The sequence below is a fragment of the Artibeus jamaicensis genome, unplaced genomic scaffold (assembly GCF_021234435.1).
Source record: "Artibeus jamaicensis isolate MK-2021 breed Jamaican fruit bat unplaced genomic scaffold, CSHL_Jam_final scaffold_916, whole genome shotgun sequence".
In the NCBI taxonomy this organism is placed as follows: Eukaryota; Metazoa; Chordata; class Mammalia; order Chiroptera; family Phyllostomidae; genus Artibeus; species Artibeus jamaicensis.
In genome coordinates, this window is record NW_026522059.1 from 31738291 (window position 1) to 31760863 (window position 22573).

At 38.5% G+C, this 22573-nt stretch overlaps 1 protein-coding gene across 2 annotated transcripts in view; it reads right to left on the reverse strand.

Annotated features, from left to right (window-relative positions):
- The window catches only part of DPY19L4 (dpy-19 like 4), a 71832-nt gene that overhangs the window by 31729 nt on the left and 17530 nt on the right, over positions 1–22573 (reverse strand). For both annotated transcript variants that reach the window (XM_053661014.1, XM_053661013.1), the window contains exons 4-8: positions 20508–20598; positions 19903–20024; positions 19654–19799; positions 8291–8414; positions 2148–2282 (exon numbers count right to left, since the gene is read on the reverse strand). In XM_053661014.1, the coding sequence (XP_053516989.1) occupies positions 2148–2282; positions 8291–8414; positions 19654–19799; positions 19903–20024; positions 20508–20598 (618 nt within the window). The remainder of the gene's footprint in view (positions 1–2147; positions 2283–8290; positions 8415–19653; positions 19800–19902; positions 20025–20507; positions 20599–22573) is intronic.

Sequence of the window (22573 nt, forward strand, 5' to 3'; positions counted from 1 at the left end):
TTTTCATATTGCATGGCTGGATATTTTCCAGACAGACTATTCTTATACAGCCATGAGATGTACCCAGAGAAAAGTATTTTTGTATTTGCTCTATTTAACAATAAGCATAAGAAAGTTAAAGTCAATATCCTAATAGAAGATCTCCAAGGAAGATTATGTCTCAATAAATTTATTTTCTAAAATAGCATAATAATTTAATCTATCATGAAGTTAATTCATTTTAGAAAGGGAAAACTAAGATAAAACATAGGCAATAGCAAGAAAAAAAAAAGGCAGAGTGTTAAAAGCCAAAAAAAATTTTTTTAAGCAGAAAGAAAAAAGCCCTTAAGAGGCCAGACTATTGGGGGGAAAAAGTATCTCACTGTTTGGAGACTAAAGTAATGACTAGGAGAAGGCACATTAGGATCTTCTGGGTGCTGATAATATTCTCTCTTTTTTTTTTTGGATGCTGGTTCTAGTTATTGAGTAACTATCTCTTAGCTCCAAACTTATCCCTCCAACCCCTGCAGCATAATGCTGGGGCCGGTACTTTGAAATCTACATTTCCACTTTTCTGGTTGACTCCCTATAAAGCTCTGCTAATATGAAATATAAGAGAGATTACAAGGTTGGATGAAAAAGAAGGAACTTGTTCCTTCCTAGCACTTCCTGTCTGCTTGCAGTTCGTGTCACCTCAGCGATGCTTCTGCACTCTAACAGAGCACTTCCCTCCCGTTGAAGCCACTGCATGCCACTGACATTTTTCCAACCCTTGAAGAACCAGCTTTACGGCATCCTTCTGCCCCAGAGAGGAGCTCCAGTCTCAGAGGTCTGGGTCTTATTTCCACAGGGCCCTTCTTTCCAGTTTAGAGACACCAATAAAGCTGAGTAGTGGTTCCTCTTCAGAGGCTGAGTTCAGCTCCACAGGGTTGCTCCTCTAAGTTTAAGTTTTAGTAATTCCAAATTCCTCCTTTGTTTCCTTCGCTCTAGGGTGGTAACTGCTTCCTGCAGCTGCTACTCCTGTGATACTTTCAGGTTCTTACTACCCTTTCAATTAGCAAGTGAGTGACTTTATACTTGGTTAATGATTCTTCATCTTAAAATTTCTCTATTCCAATAACCTAAGTAAGTGTTGGTACTCATCAGGATTTTGGACCACGTGAGTATATGGGATGGAGAAAAGGAAGAGAAGAGCCAGAAGATTCCTAAAATCTGACTTGGTCAACATTTTAAATACTTAGTAAAGTTTTAAAATTAAAAAAAAGATAAGAAATGCTGAAAAGATAAAGAAGCAGAAGGAACGAAGCATTGATGGGAACCTTTAACGACCTCTGGCAACAGTATAAACTGACAGAGCGGTTCTGCGGGAAGGCCTGGCATCTAGTTGGGCTGCATGTGCACGTATCCCTCGGTGATTCATGGTCAGGTATGTATATGCACTGGTGAAATCCTGCCTTACATGTCACGTGTGACATGTATAAGAATGCTTGTAGCAGCACAAGAACAATAAACTGAAAAAAAACTAAAATGTCCTTCAACAACAGAATGTATAAATAAAATACAAATGAATGAAATACAGCTCAGCACATTATCATGGATGAATCTCAAAAGCAAATCAGGCAAAAGTACACAACGTATTACTTTCAACATATTTTTTAGGAATACAGAGACAGGTGGCAAAACCGTAAAGAAAAAGAGGAAAGAACTGAGAAGATTCGGGACAGCCAGCCGCTGTTGGGGAGGGAACCGGATGTGACTGGTGAAGAGTGAAAAAGCGACTTTTCAGGGACTCAGATGCGCCACTTCTTGGCCTGGGTGGTCAAATACTCATATTTTATTCTAGTGCTGTATATACAGTGGACACATACTCTTTTGCACGTGTCCTATATTTCACTTTTCTTTCTGTTTTAAACAAAAATGGAAGAAGGAGAAACAGCCAGAAAAGCAGAAGCAGCACAGGATGTCTCTAGTTAAGCAGATTGTGTTTAAAGGAATTTCCAAGTTCTAGAAAGGACAGAGGCGGTGAATTTAGCAATCTCTTGAGAAGTATAAATCAAAACCGACTGAAACATTTAAAAATAAAGCTTAAAAGGTACTTGGTTTTAAGATACAAGACTATATCAAAACATTTATTCCCTGGATTTAAAAATAGCAATTTCAAATAATACCTTGTCACTGAGCTTCCGTGAAAAACTGTTCAGCAAGAACAGAGATACTGCTTGAAGAAACAAGAGGTAGTGGCTGTACTCCCACATCATCATGAACGTGTAGGTTGAAGCGCTCATCAACAAGTAGCAAAACCTCTAGGGAAAACAAAAGGAAGAGACTAAATGTCAACAGCTTTATTACTGTGAAAATCTATGAAGTTGTTACTTCAAGTGGAGCTCTGTATTGGTTCAACTTTAAGCTAATTCTTAAAAGTGTGTTTTAAAGTAACATAATCATCAGTAAATCCAAACATAAATAATAAGATCTTCAAGCACTCTAGAAATCAATGACGTCCTTCAAAGTTCAACATCATACTGAAAATTGCAGGAAGACAAAGGAAAAAATAAAACAAAATTCAGTGCAATTTTCTTTCTCATCCTTAAAGAGGTAAAGTAATAAATGTAAGAAAATTGTGGTCTCTACTAGATTTGGCTCTAGTGAGCTTCTGTTATTGTGAAAATAACTCCTTTCACCCAAGAAAATATTTTCACTTCCATGGTGCTTCATACCTTCCTAAGAGCTTCCATTTTATTGGTGTCTTTACATCTCAGCCTACTGCACAGCCCATGGAAAAAGTCCACTGGTTTTTTAATTTCTTCTCAGCAAAACTGTAGTCTTACCTTTCCCCAATGTTTGCACTATCAACTACATAATACTCTTAGTTGTTTTCCTCTACTGAAGAACTAAACACATGGATTTCATTGCCCCAGTATGCTTAAAGTCAATTATGTCCTTCCAAATGTCGTCTCTAAGTGATCCCTTAGTGAGAAACCAAGTCTGCAGGATATTCCCTGTCCCTTAGCATATTTCTAATAAAATCCTCTACTTCTTCCAGGGATCTAGTTTTTCATTTCCAATTTCTCCAACAGCAATGGTGTCAAATGACTCCATTCTCATAAGAACAGTGAAAGAGAAGGTCAAGTCAAGAAACCTAACATAAGAATCATGTTCTCTAGAACTAGAAAGGTTTAGTCAGACTCAGCTGACTACATTCAATGCTAAATTCCAGAGTCTTAAATAACTTGGGCCATCAGCAGATATAAGACTTTTCCAGCATCCTGAATAAGATTAAGACCACCAAACAAAATGTAAGAGGTGTAAAATTTCCACCAGTTGGTCAAAGAATACCAACTGCAAGGCCCAGAAGGACGCGACACTGCAAAACACACAAGTTTCTTTCCTTCCTATGGCAACAGCTACAAGAAGAAGTGTTCTGGAAACCTTCTAATGTGGAACAACCAGACCTGTAATAACCTGGCCTGAAACCATCATCCCCAGAGAACCCAGTTATAGAAACCAATGAAGGCTCGGATGCCGACTCAGCCTAACCAACCTATTGGCCATTTGGAGAATATTTTGGGCATGCTGGAGAAAAGCTACACTGTAATAAACCCTTGCTAAATCCAAGGGTTTATTCTCATACTTAAGAACATGCAGTGAAAGGGAGACAGAAATACAAGTCAAACACAATCTGGACAATCAGCTAAGTTCTTCCTTTCTCTGAACATTTTCAAAATTCTATGCACTCCTGTCTACTACCTCTTACCTTGCTCACTTCATTTTCAATTATGCCTTCATCATGAATGCTTTCATAGGTATAACTTAAGTGACACATTAGATGGGTTTCAACCCATTTGTCAACCCCAGATGTCTCTGGATGGCTCCAGATGACAGCACAAAAGATCCAAGCTTGGATATGCTGATGCAGCTGGGACCATGCCTCAAGAATGCAATATATGTGATTACAATATGCATGTTGCTGGAATAGAAAAGCAATAAAAAGAAGCAAACTATTGATACATGTGACATCTTGGATGGATATTAAGGGCATTAGGCTGAAGAGAAAAAAAGACAAAGGATAACACACTATATAATTCCATTTATATAAACCTTTCTAAGTGACAAAATTATAGTGATAGATATCAGACCAGTGGTTGCCAGAGGTCAGGACTGAGGGGAAAATGTGACTATTAAGAAGCAACACAGAGAGTTTCTTTGTAGTGATGGGACAGTTTTTTTTTAAATCCTCATCCGAGGATATCTTTATTGATTTTAAAGAGAAAGAGCAAGACAGAGAGAAACATCAGTCAGGTGCCTCCCATATACACCCTGACCAGGGATCAACCTGCAACCTAGGCATGTGCTCTGACCAGGCATTGAACCTGCAGCCCTCTGGAGTATGGGGACAATGCCTCAACCAACTGAGCCACCCATCCAGGTCACGATGGAACAGTTCTACATCTTGATTATGACGATGGTTACTCGAATCTATACATGTGATAAAAATTCATATAACTATACTTCCTCCTCACCCCGAAAAAAGCAGTACATGTAAAAAATTAGAATAGAAAATACACATGTATATTTAGAATTAGTTTAAGATTCATAAGAATTTGCAAAAATAGTAGAGCAAATTCCCTCACCCAGTTTCCCCCAATGACAATATCTTATGTGATCACGATACATTGTCAAAACCAGGAAACTGACATTGACACAATACTATTAATTCAGGTAGGGCCCTCCTTTAGAGTTTAAAACACATACACAAATGATGTATATGTACGTGCAGGACGGTGAGGGGCACACATAACTGAAGATTTGAGCAGTTTGTTTTTAAAAAATTGAATTAAGCTGAAGGGTCAAGAATACACCATGGATGAACTGACCAGATAGCTCAGCTGGTTGGAACACTGTCCAGATGTACCAGGGTTAAGGGTTCAATCCCTGGTCAGGGCATATACAGGAATTGACCAATGAATGTATATGAGGGGTGACCCAACCCCCACCCCAGAATTTATTTATTAAAAAATGGTGTATTTTTTATAAATAAAAAATCCACACCTTGGCTGGTGTGGCTCAGTGGATTGAGTGCCAGCCTGTGAACCAAAGGGTCCCTGGTTAGATTCCCAGTCAGGGCACACGCCTGGGTTGCAGGCCAGGTCCCCAGTTGGGGGGCACATGAGAGGCAACTACACACTGATGTTTCTCTCCTACTCTTTCTCCCTCCCTGTCCCTCTAAAAATAAAATATATATATATATACTTTTAAAAATTGTGTATTTATTCTTACATGTTTAAACTTCAGTCACCTTCAAAGTACTCTCCATTTGATGAAATATACCTATTGAGATATTTTTTCCAATGAACTGTCAGTTTTGATGCCTTTTAGTGCTTCTGCCATTTTTTGTTTTACATCTTCCACACTGGCAAAATGTTTCCCTTTGAGGAATTTTTTCACCCAGGAAAATGGGGGAAAAAAGCCTCTTTGAGTGAGACTTAGTGAATGGGGCAGGCGTGGCATGGGGGTCATGCTGTTTTCTGGCCAAAAACTGCTGACACTCAGCGTGGTATGGGCAGGTGCACTTGTAAATCACTCTTTGTGAAATGAGCAAGCACACTGAAAGTCTTAAAAAAAAATTCACTGAAGCCAAACAGCCTCTCACAACAACCCAGCTGGTCCACTGATACAGACGAGTTCCTAGAACACTCACCTAGTGGGGGAAGCCTGTACTACAAGGGCTTGCCCTCCAGAAGATAATTCTGGTTTTGGAGGGTTCCCCCTAGTAAATAAATGGAACAAAAGTTAAAGAAAGAGCCCTGACTGGAGTAGCTCAGTAGATTGAGCACCAGCCTGCGAACCAAAGGGTTGCCAGTTTGATTCCCAGCCAGAGCACATGCCTGGGTTGTGGGCCAGGATCCCTGTAGGGCGTGTGCCAGAGGCAACTGATGGATGTATCTCTCGTACATTGATGTTTCTCTCCCTGTCTTTCTCCTTCCTTTCCTCTTTCTAAAAATAAATAAATAAAATCTTCAAAAATAAAAAGATTTTTAAAAAAGAATACACCATGGTTAACTTGCCTTTTTTCTTCAAAAAAAATTTTTTTTTTTTTTAGAAAGAGGGGAAGGGAGGGAGAAAGAGAGGGAAGGAAACATCAATGTGTGGTTGCCTCTTGCACACTCCCTACTGGGGACCTGGCCTGCAACCCAGGCACATGTCCTCCTGACTGGGAATTGAACCAGCGATCCTTTGGTTCGCAGCCCACACTCAGTCCACTGAGCTATACTAGCCAGGCTTTTCTTCCATTTTAAAAAATAAAATTCTTAATGTTGTTATCTCTGTAATATTTGTATATAGATATTTTGCTCTTGTTGCATACTGCTGAGTATCACCAAGTGAATAGCTAGTTATAAATAATTAAGTAACTGATAAATATGATTTTACCCCTTTATCTTAAATATTAACAGAGGAAGAGATACGGAGGGAGAGAAGAGAAGATGTTAAGAGTACTTTGAAAATACAGGAAGATAATTGTAGTCAAGTAAAGGAGGAGAAACAAAATATAATCTAAAATGAGAGTAAAAGCTATTCTTGGATCCCTTCAAAAAGTACAGGATCCTTACTAAAGAGTGAACTGGACGGAAATAAATTTTTTCACTATATCCATTCGCATCTACAACATTTTTTACCACGTGTGTGTGTGATGTGTATCTATTACTGTTCCATTTTAACAAAAGTTAAAATGAAAACATATTAGAATAAAGAATAAATACATAACATGGCAGTGAAGAGAGATGGCAAAATACCAAACATAGTATAGAAGGGAGAACAGAACTGCACCTTCCCCTATCTTTTCCAACACTCCTTCTTTTAAAGTAAATAATGATTTTATTAAAAAGATGATTAAACCTTTTTTATACAACAAAAGTTTCATTTTATTTCACATAGTGGTATATACAAAGCAGATCAGGCAATTCATTTTATTCTAATGAGCTCCTTTATTCCAAAGTCAGAGAACCGGTCTTCCCTGGGAGAAGGCTGTGCAGTCCAACAGGGGGCGCTGAATCGCAGGCTCCCTGGCTATTGAAGGAAATATTCCTGCTCAGAAAGCTCTTTATACAAACACAACAAAAGGAACTTACAATTCTGACATGTGTTAGTGTTATTTTACAATAAAAAAGGGAAATACTAGTGTTATAAAAATGAATTTAAAAGTCTGCTATGCTGAGAACATTTGTCATCACTGAAATAAAAGAGAACAGTCCATTTTTCTGAGCTTTCTAAAAGAAACTGTATGTCCACCTTATTTCCAGCTGACCGAGTTCCACAGAAGCCTTCCCTTGATCTGTGAGATCTCTTTTTCTAGCTAGGAGTTCTTAGCCCCAGATAGACTGTCAAAAGATTGCTCCATTTCAGTTAATTTCAACATAATTGGTTGCCTTTAGAGTCACTTATTTTATACATTTAAAATCCTTATTCTGAGACAGAGTCTGTAAGCTTCATCTGATTATCAAAGGAGTTTATAGCACAACCACAACACAAAGAAGACAAAATCTAAACTATCTAAGACAGTCTCCTAAAACTCACTAAACTGTCCTGGCTGGTGGGGCTCAGTGGACTGAGTGAGGGCTGTGTACCAAAGGGTCGCCAGTTCAATTCCCAGTCAGGGCACATACCTGGATTGCAGGCCAGGTCCCCAGTACTGGGCACTCAAGAGGCAACCACAGACTGACATCTCTCTCTCTCTCTTTCTCCTTCTCTTCCATTCTGTCTAAAAGTGAATAAATAAAATCTTGAAAAAATAAAAATAAAACTCACTAAACTACCTATACCTCAATCACAGAAAACATAAAGGTAAACAGAAAAATATGCAGTCTACCATACAAGTTAACATTGCTGTCAATTATAGTCACTCTTTACATTTCATTAATATTTAATTTGTGATGACGTAAGGCCATCAGTCACATCAGAAGTGAGAAATGGTAAAATAACAATGAGATATTAATTTTGAAAATAAGTTATTCTTCATATATTTGTAATAACTGCACTAAAACAATATAACATCCCTTTTCTACTAAAAATACTTTACTGTCAATCAGAGTACAGAATAACAGTATTATTTATAACAAGACTACCTAACTATATCCTTTATTATGTAGTAACTAGGCTTCACTGGCTTTAACTTGACATGATTAGCTTTAAAATTATGTACCAGATTTGCAGTATGTCAGAATTGTGAAAAATAAATTTGTTTCTTTTCCCAAAATTATTTGTATGATTAATAAAAATAAATCACAACTTGTGGCAGAAAAAAATTGTATCTTACCTCTCCATAAGCATTTAAGTTACTTTTTAAATAGCCTGTAAGTGCAGCAACTTGGCATGCAAAATATGGTAGCGCCCAGTTTTCTCTCAAAGGAATGGAGTATTCGATTCTTGTTGTATCTACCCTAAAATAAACCACAGATGGAGCAAAAGAGCAAGACATTACATTTGTGTAATACTACACTTTTCACAGCAATTGCACACACATCTCATTGTTCTCCACAACAGTCCTGTGACGTAGGCATAGACAGAGCCAACCACTGCCTATACAGCGTCTTGGAGCAAAGTAATCATGTCTCACCCACAGCCCTTGAAGACTGAGTGCTGTTGTGCGTTCTTGATAAATAGATGGGCCTCAGTGAGCACTTGGAAAAAAACCCAGCATCCCTGCTCTGGCAGACACAGCCTTGTGCTACAGCACACAGCTTGCTCCAGAATACGCTGGATTTCAGCATGATGTACACCACACATGGTTAGCAGGCCTGGCAGACCCAAAGTTCTTAACACACCGGACGTGTGGAATATAAAGCACAGAAAAGTGATACGACTTACGCAAGTCATATAGCTAGTATGTGGCACAAACAGACTTATAATGCATATCCTCTAATATTAGATTGAATAATCCTCTAATATTAGATTGAATATCCTCTAATATCCTCTAATATTAGATTGAATAATCTTTTCAATCAGTAGCTTACCCAGAATTAACATAGTTCCTTATGTTGTGTATCCGGAGACCTCTGAAATTCTCATAATCACAGATAAAGAATGTCTTTTTAATCTCCTCCTTAGTTTCTCAATCAATCTTCATTGAGAGCCTGTTTTCCTCTGCATATCCTCACAACACATGAAACCACCTTTTCAACATTCATTAAATTTGGATTTAGTACTCTGTGATTATTTTCCACACATACAAAAAAACCCCAAAGGTGCTATTGCTTTAAAAACTTTATGTAAACTGCTGCAGAACTCTCCTAGATAACAAAGATAGACATGCTTACATGTAATTTAGTTCAATCAAATTAGGTATAACCATATAAAAGGACAGTGATTTTCAACCTTTTTCATCTCATGGCACACATAAACTAATTATTAAAATTCTGCAGCCCACCAAAAAAAATATTTTTGCCCATCTGTCAAAAAAAATAGGTATATTGCCCTGGGTGGTGTAGCTCAGTGGATTGAGTGCAGGCCTGCAAAACAAAGGATCGTGGTTCAATTCCCAGTCAGGGCACATGCCTGGGTTGCAGGCCAGTTCCCAGAAGGGGATGCACAAAAGGCAACCATACATTGATTATTTCTCTCCCTCTCTCTTTCCCTTCCCCTCTAAAGATAAATAAATAAAACCTTTAAAAAAATATGTATAATTTTGCTTCATTCACACTAGACAGCAATTGTGTGTTGGCTGCTGTCATTTTTCTATTTGACAGTCTAAGGGAAAAGAAGTCAGTGCCCCTGACTGAATACTCAGGTACTGCATGTTTTAAACATTCTTGAGGAGCACAAGTTGAAAATTGCTGCCAGTAGGATAACTTAGCAATAAAAAGAAATGAAGTATTGATGCACCCAACATACATGAATCTCAAAATAATTATGCTAGGTCCTGGCTGGTGTAGCGCAGTGGATTGAGCGCAGGCCTGCGAACCAAAGCGTTGCCGGTCTGATTCCCAGTCAGGGCACATGCCTGGGTTGCAGGCCAGGTCCCCAGTATGGGATGTGGTAGAGGCAACCATACATTGATGTTTCACTCCCTCTCCCTCTCTTTCTCCCTCCTTTCCCCAACTCTCTAAAATAAATAAATAGAATCTTTAAAGAGTAATTATGCTGAGTCAAAAACATCAGACCAAAAAAAGGCATATGTTGTCCTGGCCGGAGGCAAAAGCTCAGTTGCTTTGACTGTTGTCCTGATACGCCAAGGCTGTGGGTTCAATCCCTAGTCAGGCACACACAAAAAGCAACCAAGGAATGCCTAAATAAGTGGAAAAATAAATCTCTCTCTCAAAAAAATCAATAAAATAAAAAATTTAAGGTACATGCTGTATGACTCCATTTATATAAAATTCTAGAAAATGCAAACTAATTTAAAGTGTCAGAAAGCAGATCACTGGGTTCCTGGGGAAAGTAGGGAAAGAGGAAGAAAGAGGGAGGGATTAATGAGGTACACAGTAAACTTTTTGGGGTGATAGATGTTTATTATATTGATTTTGCCAATGGTTCCATAGGTGTGTTTACAAAATACCTAAATTGATCAAAGTGTACACTTTAAATATGTACAGCTTATTCTATGTCAATTATACCTTAATAAAACTATTAAAACGTATTAGAAAAACCTGTCTTCTATGAATGCATACGTAATTGAACACATATGTTAGAAACAGGATCACATGTGAGAATGAAATGAAATCAAAGCCGTAAAAAGAACGGAGGACAGTGTGTCCAACCTAGTAATAGTATTGGAGCTCAGCTCTTGCATAATTCTGTAAAGAACTATTTTTTACTTAACCATGTATTATGAGCATCTTTCCATAATATACACTGCCAATCAATAGACTTCAAGAGCACTTGATGACACACCACTGTACAGATCTATCCAAGTCCCACCAATTCCTTCTTGTTAAGTACGTACTTTGTTCTGACTTTATCTATTACAAAGTTTTTTAAATACCTGAACCAATGTTTTTGTGTAGTAATCATTGGTTTCATTGTTTCCTTTAATCAATTTGCAACTTATTTTAGTATGTGTGCAGTATCTCTTTTCCAGATTTGGTTGTTCTAACACCATTTATCGAACATCATGTATTCAAAAGGTCACCTCCGTCATACAATTTTATTTCTGAAAAATTGTTGTGAAAATTAACTTTCTAAGAGACAAACAAGAGACTCACATGTCATAGTCAGGAAGGAGGAGGAAGGAGAGGATGTCTAGTGTCAATTCAGGACCGTGCCAAACCCCCATCAGCCCAGAACCAGGAAGCATAACCAGCAATGTCTGTTGCAAACGGCCACACACTGCCCCTACCCAACTCACAAAGGAGTGCAAGGGAACTCCTGCTGCTCCAGAGGACACTGTCTGGAGAAGGGAGAAAGGGAGAAAGGGATCCCTCTCTCTAGTAACTATGGCGCAAAGTGGAATCTCTGGCAATTACTCTCTACACCTCGACAAGCCTTCCTGAAAAGCTGTGCTATTCACGCTCTTCCCCCTCACCCTCCTTGGTGGTGGTGAGGCTCAGGAGGCTAACAGTGGGATGTGACAAAATCAAGTTAGACCCACTTTTTCTCCCCAGTGACGGGTTTTAACAGATAGCAGCACAAACCAGCAGTGCAAAACAATACATGTTAGATCAAATGAGGTTCGCAGACCTGCAGACGCATTCAGAGATTGGCACACTTTGAGTTTGTGTTTTTATTTTAAACACAGCAGAGTCCAAGCACAATCTAAATTACCTGGATGACTACCTTGTAACTCATTATTGCCTAAAGCTCTCAGAACTCACTTTCATGTTTGTATTAACAATATAGCTGGCAACATAGTACTACTTCAACTGGCTTGGGTTAATCAGGAAAAAAAGAGATGGCCCTAATACTAAATGATGTATTCCAAATAAAGACAATGTCGTGATCGTGGTGGTAAAAAAAGACCTCACAGTGGAACAGAGCAACATGATGAGAATGGAGTCATCTCACAGTACCCAACTGTGTAGGTTTGTCACATTCAAAAGAACCCGCTGGGCTGACACCGTATTTACACTGACAGTAGGAATTTGGCTTCAGCCAAACCAAGTTAATATTTTATTGTTTTGTTATTTCACTAGTACCATTGCTTCAATAGTAGCATAACTGCTTTTATGCACAGGAGCTTTACCTAGTTGTATATGTAAGAAACATAATTTAAATTATTTAAGCCAACAAACAGAATCTAACAGAAGTTTAAATATACATAACTGAAGTGTTAGAAACAGTGAGATCACATGTAAAATAGTGTGGCCTGTCAACATATGTGAGAAACTTGAAAAACACTTATATAATAAATGTATAATATATAATATCAGTATCACTTCTAATGTCTGCATGTTCCCTTGCACTGATGTATTACAATTTACCTAACCAATCTCTTGTTTTTACGTGGTTTTCTAATTTTTTGTATTATTACAAATAATACAATAATCAGTCAGTTAAAGTAGTAAACTGTTCCCTTCTTTTTTGGACGACTTCCTAAGAATAAAACGGAATTTTGAAAACCTGCCACCTAAAATTGAAAAAACACACACCTCCGCGAGCACCCTGAGTGTGCCAGTACCACCCCGACCAACCAGCCCACGCGTCACCACTGCTCTCTGCGAACTGCTGCTCCAGGACACGTGCATTCTCTGCATCTTACCTCCTTACTATTACCAATGTTCCATTTCCTTTCATCTCTGCCAGAGATTAAATTTACTACAGACTTTTAATCATATTGCTTTTTCACTTTTTGGTTAAGATCAAATGTAGACCTTTAAACCATATATATTTGCTTGTCAAATACAAAGATGTTCCAAGTGACAGTGACACCCAGGTCGATTGTGGGAGATGAGAAGATCAGTGGGGACAAAGAGCGATTCCCATATTGTTCATGTGTGAAACTGGGTTCAGGTCAGCCCACTTTGATGATAAACCTGTTCAAAGAGAGTCAGCTGCCTCTGAACCCCTGCCACTACTGTCTGGACATGCTGTTTCCTGAAATGTCCTTGAATTTCCTAGTGCGCTTCCTCCTTGGGTTTGATCAAACAGGAGCCAGTTTTAAGAAACAAGTAACACAAACTACCATTAAGAACACTATTAATGATCATAATAGAATGACTGAAATTTTTCATGCTTTTCTAGGCAATCATATATAAGCTCTAAAACTGATAAATAAAAAAGAGCATATTCTTTCCTGGCATTAAAATATATTTTGCCATAAAGTTGACCTTTGAACAAAGCATGGGTTAGGGGTGCAAACCCAGCACAGTTGAAAGTTCACACATAACTTTTGACTCTCCAACAACTCATGCTGTACGTTGGCACCTGCAAGGGACTGGTTCCTGGACACCTCTCCCCCATGGTTACCAAAATCCAAGGATGCTGAAGTCACTTATATAAAATGGCATAGAATAATGCGTACCATCGGCCCTCCACACCCACTGATTCTCAACCATGGATGGGAAATACAGTTTTCAATCCAAGGTTGACAGAATCCATGGAGGGGAAACCTGGGATACGCAGGGCTATTGGAATAACTGCAGAGTTACTGGAAAAAATCCACATGGAAGTGGGCCCGCCCAGATCAAACCCTTGTTGTTTAAAGGTCAACTGTATAAAATATATACCAATAAACATTAAAAAATGCAAAACAAAGCTGGGGGTGGGGATTGGGGGAAAGTGGGCGATATCTATAGTAGTATCAACAACAAAAAAAGAATATTGCAATTGAATTTTTTGCACTATTAAAAATTGTCATTTTATATTAATGAATAATGAATTGATAATCATTAAAAAATGCAAAACAAACACATTTTTAAAAGCTACTTACTAAGAATGTTTCAATTGCCAAAAGATACATTTTAGCAGAAGAGACCAGGTTAATTTTTCTACCTAACCCCTGCTCCAGGTACCTAGGATATACTGTGTCATTAAATAAGACAATTTCCTTACAATTCTCACTAAGGTCCCTAAAATGTTTGACAGGGAATCTTATTATTCTTTATTGCTGTTATTTTTACATGGAAAAGTTGCCTGGGCTTCCTCTTCAAACTTATGATTAAGATAGGTGTAGGGACAAAATGAAATTAATATTAAAAGTTCACTGCATGTGGTAGCAACCTCCAACACAGCCCACTGAACAGTCCCAGTTTCCTGATGTTAACTCACTTTCACACTGCACCAGTCCGCCCAGGTGGTGAACAGTACAGGAGTTGGCAAAAGTGGGTTTTGAGTATGTAAAACACAGTTTATTCTTGTATTATATATTTTTCCATATGAACAACTGTAAACCTACTTTTGCCCACCCCTGTATATGGCAGAGTGATGGTATATCATTTCTGAGATTAGGTTATAAAACATACTTGGCTTCCACTACGGCACGCTCAGCCACACTCTCTTGGATCATGCACTCTAAAGAAAGCCAGCAGCCAAGTTGAGCACTTTCATATGGAGAGGCACAGTTAGTGAGCAACTAAGACCTTCCAGGCCAACAGCCAGCAAAGAAGTGAGGCTTCTTGTAAACAGCCACCCGAATGAGCTTGGAAGTTAATGGCCCAGGCCAGTCAACTGGCAGATGACTAGAGCCCCAACAACTCCCGCCCGTAAACGCCTGAGATATCCTGAGCCATAACTACCCAGCTAAACCACTTGAGATCCCTGACCCTTGGAAACCATGTGAGATAATGTTTGTTGTTCTTAGCTGTTATGTTTTGGAATGATTTGTTATACAGTAATAACTAATACATTAGATAATCAAGAAAGCAATCATTTTAGAAGGTCTATTTTAAAAATAATTTTTGTTTTATGGTAAACACCACTTCACTCTGAAAAGCAGGACTTTCTAGACCTAATCTATGAATACAGAAATTTCTTTCTGTGAATGTGCTGTTAAATTTCTAAGAATGAATTCTAACAGAATTTTAGAAAAGTACATGACAACTTAAAACATTCTCTAACAGGCACTTTCTGACATAACGAGAAATCATCTTATCACCATAGCATCCACACCACATTCTCTAATACTATTATTATTTTTTCTAATACTATTCTACTAAAAGCAACCAGGGCTCCACAGAGTCATGGCTAATTCTAAATCTTTCATAGGGAATGTACAAGGTGAGCTTGCTTGTTGAGCCAAAAAAACAAGAAAGCTTTCAAAGATTGATGAAGATATGTCAAAAAAAAAACAAACAAACTCAGAAGCTAGCTTGACGGACTGCTATTGACGAAAGTATAACAATTTGAGCAACAAAAAACAATAATGGTAATGGATTTATTCTATTGAATCAAAGAAAATCCTAAGTAGAGAAAGATATTTCAAGTTTCTTATCACTACTAAGGCAATCTGTTACTTAGAAATAGGTAATTAGCCCAGGCTGGTGTGGCTCAGTGGATTGAGTGCCAGCCTGAGAGGCTATAGGGTCGCCAGTTCAATTCCCAGTTGGGGCACATACCTGGGTTGCAGGCCAGGTCCCCAGTCAGGGGTGAGTGAAAGACAAGTACACAATGATGTTTCTCTTCTTCTCTTTCTCCCTTCCTTCCCCTCTTTCTTTCTTTCTTTTTAAGATTCTATTTATTTATTTTTAGAGGGGGAGGGAAGAAGAAAGAGAGAGAATATCAATGTGTGGTTGCCTCTCATGCGTTCCCTGCTGGGAATTGGCCTGCAACCCAGGCATGTGCCCTGCCTGGGAATCGAACCACGATCCTGTGGTTCGCAAGCCCACGCTCAATCCACTGAGCTACGCCAGCCAGGGCTCCTCTTTCTAAAAATAAATAAATAAAATCTTTAAAAGAAAAAGAAATTGGTAATTAAAGTAAGCATTTGTCTGACTTGTTAACAGTTAAGTAAATTTCTTTTTTCTTTTCTATATTGATTCCAGGGAGAGAAGTAGGGAAGAGAAAGAGAGGGAGAGAAACACTGGTGCAAGAGAGAAACATGGACTGGTTTCCTCTTGCATGGGCTCCAAATGGGGGCTGAAACTGCAACCCACACACAGGCCCTGACTGGGAATCGAACCCACAACCTTTGATTTGTGGAATGGCACCCAACCAACTGAGCCACGCTGGCCAGAGCTAATAGTAACTAAATTTAAAGATAACCGAAAAACCCTGTTTTTTAAATATATTTTATTGATTATGCCATTACAGTTGTCCTATTTCCCCCCTTCATTCCCCTCCACCTTGCACACCCCTCCCCAACCATTCCCCCCTTTTTGACCATGTGTCACAGGTTCTTTAGATTCTGTATTTCCCATACTATTCTTGCCCTCCCCCTATCCATTTTCTACCTACCATCTATGCTACTTATTTTCTGTACCTTCTCCCCACTTCCCCTTCTCCCACTCCCCTGTTGCTAACCCTCCATGTGATCTTCATTTCTATGGTTCTGCTCCTGATCTAGCTGTCCTCTTAGTTTGCTTTTGTTTTAGATGTGGTTCTTAATAACTGTGAGTTTGCTGTCCTTTCACTGTTCATCTCTTTTATCTTCTTTTTCTTAGATAAGTCCCTTTAACATTTCATATAATAAGGGCTTGGTGATGATGAACTCCTTGAATTTGACCTTATCTGAGAAGCATAAAGAATCCTGTTAAATAAAGAAAAATTCTATCTTTGAAGAATGAAGAATGTAACTAATGAAAACAGGAAAATAGAATTTTATGAACCTGAGTGAAGTCACTAATTCCAGCAAAGGTTACTAACTGAAGCTACAGCCATTAAGTAAATAGTTAATGGTGATAGGGAAATTCACCTGGTGCCCCAAACACCACAGATTATCTTCTAGTCTTAAGAGAAAACCCAGCCTTCTGATGCAGAGATTGGCCTGTCATGCCCTACAGCAGCAATCAACCTCAACTCACTCGGGGTGGGCCAACTAAACACCACGTTCTTCTAATGTCACAGAATGTAAAACAACACTATCATCTACAATAGGTTCCAACCAGAAATGTTTGTCTGGAAAGCCTTTAAATATAACTTCTAGTTTGTGGAAACACAGAAATAAAGAATAAAGCCAGATAACACCACAAGCAAACAAGAGAAATCCATACGGTGTGACATTCTGTGGCACAATTGAGTCAGTCCCTTCAACAACCCATTGCCATAAAAAAAGGGACAATGTTGGATTCAGTGAGGATTAGGGAACATAACGACCACATGCAACATGTGATTCTGGATTAAACACTTGTTTGAATAAACTAGCTATGTAGGGCATTTTGGGATCGATGGAGGAAATTATAACACAGATTGGGTATTAACTACGATACAAAGTTATTGAAATGAAAAGGTAGCCATTGCCAAATAAAGAAAGCAACACATAAAACAATATGTGCAATATATATCGTTTTGGACAAAAAAAATATACAAATACAGGGATACACATATATACATATACACATACAAATTCATATAGAAAATGACCCAAGTGCCATATAGACACTGAGGTATAAAAAAATGCTAGGTGATCTCTAGATGGTGGGAATGTGAAGCTATTATTTTATTTATGCTGGTTTTAATTCTCCACAATATACATATATTGCTTTTGTAATAATAAAGATTGGTTCCTCCCTGTATTTTTTTGAAGATTTTATTTATTTTTAGAGAGAGGACAAAGGAGGGAGAGAAACATCAGTTGGTTGCCTCTCGCAACCAGCCCAACACGGAATCGATCTGGCGACCCTGCACCTTGAGGGGCACTGCCCAACCGATGCCCAACCACCTGAGCCACACTAGCCAGGGAGTCATCCCTGTATTTTAAAGATGAAATACACTTAACTCACAAACTGAATCTCTATACTCAAGAACTTCCGAGATTTAAAAAATTCCTTATATCAAATTGTTCCAGCATGTGACTCTAAATAAAAACAAAACCCAATAAGAGACAATAGCCTTTAATGCTGATTCTCAATAACTTGAGAGTATGGGGGGGACCCAAAAAACCCCCAGATTATATTCTGGAGGGCCAGCCTCTTGTTATAGGCTTCCCTCTCTAGCTAAGTATTCTAGGACTTTTTTTTCCCCAGATGAAAAAATTCCTCAAAGGGAAATGTTTTCTGGTGTGGAACAGGTGAAACAAAAAACAGCAGAAGCACTAAAAGGCGTCAAAATCAGTGAGTCCAAAAACTCTTTTGAGCAGTGGAAAAAATGTCTCGACAGTTGTACTGCATCAAATGGAGAGTACTTTGAAGGTGACTGAAGTTTAAACATGTTGGAATAAATACCCAATTTTTTATTAAAAATTCCAGGGTTTTTTGGGTCCCCCTTAGTATTATCATATTTTTCATTTGGCAATTGCTGAAAGAAATGTGTAACAGAAGTAGTTTCATTTTGAATTACTTAATCATAGTAAGTGTTACGGTGGGGGGCAGAATACTGTGAGAAGGAAGGAGAATGCCATCATTCAAAGAATACATTTTTGACACTGACCAATGTCAAGAAAAATATTTTTTAAAGATGTTATTTATTTATCTTTACAGGGGAAGGGAAGGAGAGAGGGAGAGAAATATCAATGTGTGGTTGCCTCTTGTGCGTCCCCTGCTGGGAACTGACCTGCAAACCAGGCATGTGCCCTGACTGAGAATCGAACCACAATCCTTTGGTTCGCAGGCCTGTGCTCAATCCACTGAGCTACGCTAGCCAGGGCAAGAAAATTCTTATGACATGTTTCCAGCCACCCATCCATTCAAAGAAGTCCTATCTGTTAGTAAAGAACTGAGACTGGTCCTGGCCAGGTAGTCAATTAGTTAGAGCACTGTTCTGATACACCAAGGTTGCAGGTTTGATCCCTGGTCAGGGCACATATAAGAAGCAACTAATGAATGCATGAATAAGTGGAACAACAAATTGATGTTTCTCTCTCTCCCTTTCCCTCTCTCTCTAAAATCAATAATTAAAAAATAAATTAAAAACAACTGAGGTTGCTTTGATCATCAAAAAGAATGGGTTTATTAATTCAAAGCATACTGTCATAGAGTAGCATTGAATCTGTGGTGGTGGTGAACTTAATAGTAATGTACCTGATGCCCCTTCTTTTTATGAAGCTTATGTCACCAATTTTAAATAAAAGTGGACAGAAAAGGTATATCCATATATGCCAATGTCACTGTCAGAAAAATGAGAGATACAAGGTAGGTATATTATTTTCCATTTGCTGCATGACAAATGACCACAAATGTAGTGGCTTAAAACAGCACAGATTTATTAGCTAATAAACCCATCAGAACACAGCTGGATTCTCTACTCAGGGGCTCTTATGCTAAAATCAGAAGCATCAGCAAGGGCTGCAGTTCTCATACAGATTTGTAGTCCTTTTATGAGCTCACTGGTTATTGGGAGAAATCAGTTCCGCCTCACTTCAATCCAGCAACAGAACAGCAAACTCTTCTCCTGCTTTGAATTATCTCTAACTTCCCCTTCTGCACATGCTGGAGAAAGCTGTCCACTTTTACCAGTAGACTTATACCATCAGATCAGGCCCACCAGGTAATCTTCCTACCTTAAGGTCAACCATGCCACATAAAATGATACAATCACAGGATAGTATCTCATCATATTCCCAGGAATAATGGGGATAGGGGAAGGGGGAACAATTTTAGAACCGCCAACCACAGACAGAAAAAGCTCTAAAACTTAGTTTAAAAGATCTCTTACCTGTTAATGATGAACCATGCAACAGTAAGCATTCCTGCTAGCCAGGTTCCACTCATTAGCCAACTTGTAACAAACAAAGCAGTGACATATATTCCTTGCAATCCAAAAACAATACCAATATAAAAATATACTGGCTCAATAATCTCCTAATCGGAAAAAAATAGAGGAGATAACAGAACGAATCAGTAATTTTAAGGATTCATAAGTATGTGAGATAATAAATAGTACAGTCAAAAGAAAAACACATACGTTGCTACCTGTTGCTTGATATAAAGCACTGGCTATAAGTTCTGGATATAGAGACATCTGTTGCACTGCATTTATAGTCTTCAGAGATACAGTTTTGTTATTGTGTGTTAGTTCGTAAACACCTAAAGAAAGAAAAATATTTCTCTAGATTATTTACTCTGCTTTTATAACTAAACATGTTCCTCAAAAGTCATTAAATATTTAAAATTATCAAGTCAATTACCTCAAAATAACACTCTGTGCCTCATTTTCCCCATTATTTTGTTAAGTACAAGAAAGAGCAATACCTACATTCTGAGAAATCTCCACACTCAAAGGTTCCCACGTAAAAAAAAACGTTTTATTTTAAACTATTTATTAATTTTTAGAGAAAGGGGAAAGGAGGGAAAAAGGGAGAGAAACATCGATTTGAGAAAGAAAGTTGCCTCTCATGCACCCTGATGGGAGACCAAACCTGCAACCCAGGCAAGTGTCCTGACTGGGAACCAAACCAGCGACCTTCTGTTCTGTGGGATGACACCCACCCAGCTGAGCCACATCAGTCAGGGCCAATGCTTTGTTTTAGAAAAATATTGTTATTTAAAATCCAAATGTAGTTATCATACCTCTTTCAAATGAAGGTGCCTTTAACATATCTTTATAATAAGAGTAATAAATGCCACTGTCACCCTGGAATGTGATTTCCCGTTCAAGTTCCTAGAAGAAAATATAACAGTTATTGAAATACCAGTGCTCTACATTTCAACTGCTATCTTCTTCTCGCTCATCATCTAAGCTAATGCTATTTATTTACCCCTTTATTCAAAGATGTGTTTGAATTTTCCTTTATTTACTAGTGGCCATATTAATGAGGTTAAACTTTTTAATAATCTGGTAATCATTTTAATATAATACCTAAGGTTTAAAGTGAATTGTAACTCATTAAGTCATTTACATATTATATACAAAGAAAATCTAGAAGGAGATCAAAAGAAATGCCCTAAGGACAGCAAAAATAGTAAGGCAGAAAACAAAAAATAATGGTTGAGGTGTTAGAGTCCATAATAAAAAGACATGTTTAAGAAGAAAGTAGCATTTTCATTTCCCTATGTATACAGACCAGCAAGCAGTTAATTAGTACTTCTCAAGAGCAGCCAGTACTTAATCAGTACTTTTCAAATAAACTTCCAGACACAGAAATCTGAAAATCCGGAAAACTAGGCTATACAGAACCAATCATGTGAGTAGTCAAAAACATTAGGAAACCTTGTGCTTTCCTGCTGAACTGGGGTTTCATAAATCTAATCTTTTAGAGAGGTCCAAGACACCAGGGGCATAGGAGGACACTGAACTTGCCCCCTTCCACAAGCAAACTCTTAACATAGATGTATATAGAGAGTAATTATTCCTGTGAGACAACTGAGGACTGAATGCACAGCTTAACAAGAGAAAGAGATACAAGGAGAAGGCCGCGAAACCTTAAGTGCCAGTGAGCGCCACTGTTTACATCCCCCTCCACCTCCACAGACTGGGCGGGTGCCCTAGCCAGCTGCTGTGGCCTGCCTTCAAGGTCGCTGTAACATGTTTCCATCACATCATCAGGACCCACTCTGGCCTCGGACCAATGAACCTGCTCCTGCTCCACAGGACACTGCCCTGGACACCCACCGTGAGCCTCTGCTCAGTTCCTACCAGCCTGCCAAACTAGTGTGGCACACACAGGCCACTGCCACGTAAGGTCAACATGAATGGACCTACAGTACTATGCTAAGTGAAGTAAGCCAGAGGAGAAAGACAAATACTGTATGATTTAGCTCATATGTGGAATCTAAAAAAATAAATGATAGAAAAAGATAGAAACAGACCCACAGAGAACAAGAGGACGGTTGCCAAAGTGGAGAGGCGGAGGTTAGGGGATGGAATAAAATTTATGTTCGTGTATAATATTTGTAAATTAATACAAAAACAAAAGCTATAGGAGCAGTTTCCCCAAAGTCTAATCAACAGAACTTCCTAAGATATAAATGGATGCTACCTAAAAAGAGTTCTATAGCTGGATAAACTGATAAGCTGGCTATATTAAACAAAGTGAAGTGGGTTTCTTTGGAAGACTTTTCAGTTTCAGTGTATTATGCACTGTGACCAGTGAACATTTTCTCTCATTTAGACCATGTTAATCTAAACAAATTTCCTTAAAATGATTTATGAATGGAAACAGATGTTTCTAAGGTCTCAAAGACGTAAACTCTTAATCAGTGCTTCTCAAATTTAATGTGCATATGAAACTCCTAGAGATCTTATTAAAATGTAAATTCTGATTATTGAGCAGGGCTGAGACTCTGCGGTTCTGAAAAACCTCCCAGGTAATGCCAATGCTCCTGGCTCATACACCATACTTTGAAAACACAGTGCTTGGTGAATGACCTCTATATTTTCCTCTCCTTTCCTTTCTTCTCCTCCGCTCTTCCCCACCCCTCCCCTCTCCTCTGTTCCTTTCCTTCTTTCTTTCTTTTGTGTATGTGTGTCTGAAAATAAAGTAAGTTTCATTCAGGTAAAGAAAAAGAAAGAGGCCAAGGCACAGGCGCAGCTGTGAAAGAAGCAAAAATTGTGTGTCTGAGTGGAGGTGGGCCAACTCGAGAGTGACTTGCATCTCCCTCTGTATTTTTAAACCTCCAGTTGTTTCAAATTTCAT